The sequence below is a fragment of the Poecilia formosa genome, unplaced genomic scaffold, assembly GCF_000485575.1.
Source record: "Poecilia formosa unplaced genomic scaffold, Poecilia_formosa-5.1.2 Scaffold650, whole genome shotgun sequence".
In the NCBI taxonomy this organism is placed as follows: Eukaryota; Metazoa; Chordata; class Actinopteri; order Cyprinodontiformes; family Poeciliidae; genus Poecilia; species Poecilia formosa.
The window spans coordinates 147,843-153,402 of record NW_006800589.1 but is presented as its reverse complement, the minus strand read 5'-3'; the positions used below and the strand labels follow the sequence as shown (position 1 = coordinate 153,402).

The 5,560-nt window shown below is 37.0% G+C and overlaps 1 protein-coding gene across 1 annotated transcript in view; it reads left to right on the top strand.

Moving 5' to 3' along the window:
• Positions 1 to 5,560, top strand: part of runx1 (RUNX family transcription factor 1) — a 31,062-nt gene that overhangs the window by 5,207 nt on the left and 20,295 nt on the right. Inside the window, exons 2-3 of the mRNA XM_007542021.2 lie at positions 5,173 to 5,324; positions 5,410 to 5,520. Coding sequence (XP_007542083.1) covers positions 5,173 to 5,324; positions 5,410 to 5,520 — 263 coding nt within the window. The remainder of the gene's footprint in view (positions 1 to 5,172; positions 5,325 to 5,409; positions 5,521 to 5,560) is intronic.

Below are 5,560 nucleotides of genomic sequence, written 5' to 3'. Positions count from 1 at the left end.
AGTTTCTCTAGATCTTGCTGAGACATCAGTCCTCTAATCCTGGAGATGTTCTTCAGGTGATAGAAGGCCGACTTTGCGATTGTTTAGGAATGTTTTACATATATCTTTTTGGACAGAGGGAATAATAAATGCCAGAAAAATGTTTACAATCAATGGGACACATCTGGATAAGCAGCAAAAGGGAAGAAAATGAGTGGAAAATTATGTTTTCCTGTCTACTCTAGTTTTTTCTTTGCTGTTATAATATAGCCTATAGATAGTATGGGAAGCTTTATTAGCATATCTGACTCATACATCACTCATATTAGAGGCTGACTATGCACAAATCCTTTGGGTCAATATCTAATTTCTGCTTCATTAGCATAGATTCTGTTAGAACGAGCAAATTATGTGTGTTCTACAGTGTGTTTGTGCTGTGTATATGCATCTGATGGTACCATAATGGAAGGGGGTTATTAAGTAACCCAAGATTCCTTTTTTTCAATAGAAACTGTAGAATTATTTAAAAGTACATGTAGAAACCAAAGTAACGTCACTGAATGTCACAAAAAGTTCACCCTTTCTGCTTTATTCACTTCCATTTCGCTGATATCCTAGTTGGTAATGAACGACGAGTGTCATAGTAAACAGTAAAGACCAACAATAAGCACTAGTTTGATGTCATCATTTGGCTTTTTGAAGGTTTAGTGTGGACCCTAAGGCTGTTTCATATAGCCTAATCAAATTTTCCCCTGGGAACTAAAATGCAGAGAAACAAAACATTAGAGTCAAACTGAGTGAGAGTTCAAGCTGTGATCAACCAATCTTACTGGTTGGAAGGACAATTTAAATTCAAAAATCCATAAGCCATGATGAATGCTACCATAGAAGGTGAAGCTAAATAAAGCCATCTAAATGATGAATAAATAAATAGAACAAATTGAGAAAAATCATGGCTCTGATTAGGTCACAAAATGTGGAGGAAATGTTGCAGGTGAAAAACTATATTGAAAGCTGAACAAACTAAATTAATCAAAGATTGATCCTAATGAATAAACATCAGTTTAAAGATTTACTAAAACATTGGGGGTCTTTTGAGATCTTTATTATACAATAGAAAATGAAAATTCTGTCTAATAACATTAATGTTCCTCATTTTGGTTAATGCTAACATTTAGGCAAGAACGTTGAACAAATGGTTCAATGTGATGAACACAAATTATGCACAATAATATGACTAACTTTAGGAATTAAATACAGTTTTTCCACACTAAATATTTGACAAATAGGTGGATTTTCCACAGATAATTCATTTCACAGAAAAATCCCCAACTACTGAACAGCAACTAGGCAGGGGTCCATTGTAATGTCATTAATTACTGTTAATTGGTTTAGAAGGTTGCCACTGCAGTCAAGACAAAGCAGTTTCAGGATTACAGAGAAGCTTTTATTTGTCCAACTTGCGGTTAAAATACCTGACAAACACATAGAAAAATTGGCTATTTAGCTTTTGTCATGGGAGTCGTCTGTGAACCCTGACCTCTAGTGGAATTAAACAATTCCTAATTATAATAAACTAGAGGGTTTCTCAGCTGGCTGGGTAACTGCTACGGATTTCCTCAAATAGGCTGAAACAAAACTATAAATATAAAATGCTAAAGTCTGAAGTAAATAATTATTTTACATGTTGAAATACGGTGTTACAAATGCAGTTGGTCAGAGTGGGGCGCAGTGCTGCTCACTGCCTCATCACTGTCACATTACACTCAGCAGTGCAACCCCAGGCTGAGCAGACCTGGTTTCATACCTGCGTGCAGGTGGCATGTAATGTATTGTAATAATGTTCCATTCTATTTGTCCAACATGCTTATCCATAGCGGGGTTGCAATGTAATTTGTAAAGTGTTCTAAAAACAATAAAAGTTCAGACAAACTGAAAAATATTCATGTATACACAAATTCCTCTGATTATGTGAGTAGTCCTGGCGCTGTTTTCTTTCCACTGGTGTCTTTATGGTGGCCCCTTACTGACATGGGTTGAGTGTTTTGGAGATGCTATTGAGCCATTTGCTTACTTCAATCTTGCAACTTATTGTTCAAAACAAAATAAAAATGTGAATATATAAGGCCTGGTATAATAATCAGCTCTAGGTTTTCCCTCCACATCATATGAAACGGTGCTGCTGCTAGATAGATAGGATGGATAGGACAGATGTTATTCCAGGAAATGCATTGATGGCGTTGGTTTTTCAAAAGAAAGTAAATTTTAGTGTTTGGTATTTAAGTTAATTTGAAACTCTCATTATGGTTAATATAAGTGCTCAAACATAGGCTGCATATATGCATATCTTATTTGCTTTATATTGTTTTAACATAATTTTTAAGAACTTAATTCTAAAGGTGGTTGGCTTTTATTTTGATCTTTCAGTCCGCCCTGATAAAGACACACTGAAAGGCAGTGTAATTCTATCCCTTATGATAAAACATAAGTCCTAATTTGAGTCCTAATAGACTGAATAACCTATTCAGCCGAGTTCCCTTATGGATTGGATACATTCTCACCAATACCCAATCAAGAATATTTTTTAAATATTGGGAACGATACAAATATTAATATCGGATCAGTGCATCTCTAATCTAAGGAAGCCCATTTCCGCCATGAAAGAAAAAAAAAAAGACCAACAGGAAGTCATAATTATGAGATTCAAAGTCATAATTTCGACTTTCAAAGTCATAATTATGAGACCTATGAGCAGAAACTCATTGGTGAAAAACTAAATTCTTCTAATGGGCTTCACATACTAATTGCTTTAGATAAGATTGATATTTTAGGTATACATGAATCAATATTGATTCCTAACATTCATTCACTATAAAATAAACTAAAATGTGCATGTAGATCCAAATTTAGATGACGGTGGAATCAACATTGATCTGTTATGGTTGAAAACCTAGCACTGATTCAACAAGTAAGTCATTGACCATTATTTGTTTAATTTCGATGACATGCTTCAACATGGATTCAATATCTCTGCCTAACCATGTTTGTATGTTGATTCACTCACATTTATTTTTCCATCTGGTAGTATGTCACCATGTCGAGGGTTTCCTGGGGAGGAGGTGTCATGACACCTACATCGGAGAGGTGTTTACATCAGCCTCTCCCCCACCCATTTAAAATCTATTCACACAACATGCAACTCTCCCTGTGAGCTGACGGAGAGAAGCTTGGGTTCTTTCCACACCTCTGTTCCCTGTTCACAGCCTGGGGCTGGAGGTAGGGAGAAGGACCTGGACTGTTAATGTGAGGGATGTGGTGGTCTGTTTGTCTCCACCCCAAAATGAAAAGGACCATGAAGGAGAATGAAGGAGATCTCCTGGGTCTGGAGGTCAGACCTGGGGATGGGGTGTGTCAGTGGGTGTAAGGCCTCAAAATCATTAGGAATATTGCAACGCAAGAATCTCCACAAGAAGAATATATTAACTATATATAACTGACATGTTCCATCTCTGTTTATTGTTTCAATAGCATCTACACTCATAGAGTTGATTCTACATCAACGGCTGAATCACTTTGTGTTAATTCAGAACAGGTGTAATCAATAAACTGACCAGTGAGAGTATGTTGCATGAAATAATGTCTTGTAATGTTTTTCAAACAACAAAAAAATATTTTAATAAAGAGAACATAACATAAATATTCCTCAAAGATAATTTAGTGTTTTGTCTTCAATCGTTCTTCTCCCATGGTCTTTGTCCTGTTCCTTATTTCTCCATTTGTTTTATCCTGGCAGGGCCATTAACTCATAAATCCAATACAGGCCACCTCAACACTATTTGTCTTCTGCCGATAGACAACAAGATGGGATGACGGAGCAGAGAGGAGGATCAATGGCTCCCCTGACTGTCAGTCCGCTCACTTGTTTTCACATCTATTTACCAGCTGCCTCTCCCACCTTATCTCCATTCCCTCCCCTTGCTCTCTTTTTTGTCTGGTCAAAACCCAGGAAACTGTTGTGTTTGTAAGAAAACATGTTAATNTTTTTTATAATGAAAAAACATTTGAAAAAATTTGCCAGGGTTATGAATCATTTAGCTTAACTGTGGGTCCTCATCCACCCCTGTATGTTAGTTAGTTTTTATAGCTCTCACTATAGATATGAGCAAATTTAGGCGAGTTAATGTTTTCCTGCAAACATTCCTACATTTTCCTAAATGGCATTCATAATATGGATCTATGTCACACCATATTCACACTCCTTGGCAAACAGGGAATTGTGAATTGCTCCGTAATAGTTTGTCAATGCTTAGAACGACCCAATATAGTTTGAATGATAAAAGTCCTTCAGTTATATTTATTGGAAAAAATAAAAGCATGTTGATATTTAAGACTGAGGAAGTTTTTGTTTTAAAAATGTATTAACATGGGATATTTAAATATTCTAAATATTATGAGGTTATGATTCTACAATAAAAGATGACACTAACTTTTCAGGCGTCTTTACAGGGGTTCCAATCAGCAACTGAGGTAATGTTGTCACCAACTACATTCACTCCGTCTCCTGCTATTAACTTGTTGTATGTCATTAACATAGAAAGTACTCCTGCATCAGTTCATTAGTTTGTTTTTGGTGTACCTGCTCCGTCTTCTCAAACCCCCAGTCAGTCGTAGCAGACGGCTGCTCACACTGGGCCAGGTTCTGGTTCTGCTGCAGGCTTATTCCTGATAAAGGAGTCTTTCCATTGTCGTTGCATGCACTTTACTGCTGAGGGATTGCTGTAAAGTCAACGACAGTGCAAGAGATTGTCTACTGTCACTACGTGCTTGTCCAGGAGGAGTGAATGCTCCAAGTCAATAATTGATTTTGAATAATAAACTGCACCTAATTCACTGTTTGATAATTAGGATCAAGTGGAATGTGTGTGGCTGAACTGAAATGTATTTTTTGTAATGTGCCTTCGGATGACATTTGTTGTGAAATGGCACTACATAAATAAGATGAATTCAGTTGAACTCAGATTCATACCATCTAAAATTCAGTTATTTTTAAATTAAGAGAAAAATGACTGACAAAGTGTTAGCTAAATGTTTTAAATAATAAAAAAAATCACCTTTTTAAAGAATTTGTTTTCAATATTATTGTATGTGTATATCTGTAGTATGACTCATACCGCCATGTTCATTTTCTCCCAGATCCAGCCCCTGGTAGGCGATACACTCCCCCCTCCACTTCCCTTGCCTCGGGGGGGAAAATGGCCGAGGCTTTGCCTCTAGGAGCCCAGGAGGCTGGTGGAGGGGCCGCCGTGATGGGAAAGTTCCGCATAGCGGACCACGGCATGGCTGAGGTACAGCAACAAACTCTTCAATAATTGAAGTGCTTTGATTTATAATTGAAAACAAAAAATGTGATGCCCTTTTTTATCTTTGTAGGTGATTTCTGATCATCCAGGAGAGCTGGTAAAAACTGACAGCCCAAATTTCCTCTGCTCTGTCCTGCCCACTCACTGGAGGTGTAACAAGACTCTTCCCATTGCTTTTAAGGTGTGTACTAAACATTTTTGATTGGCACTGCACATATATA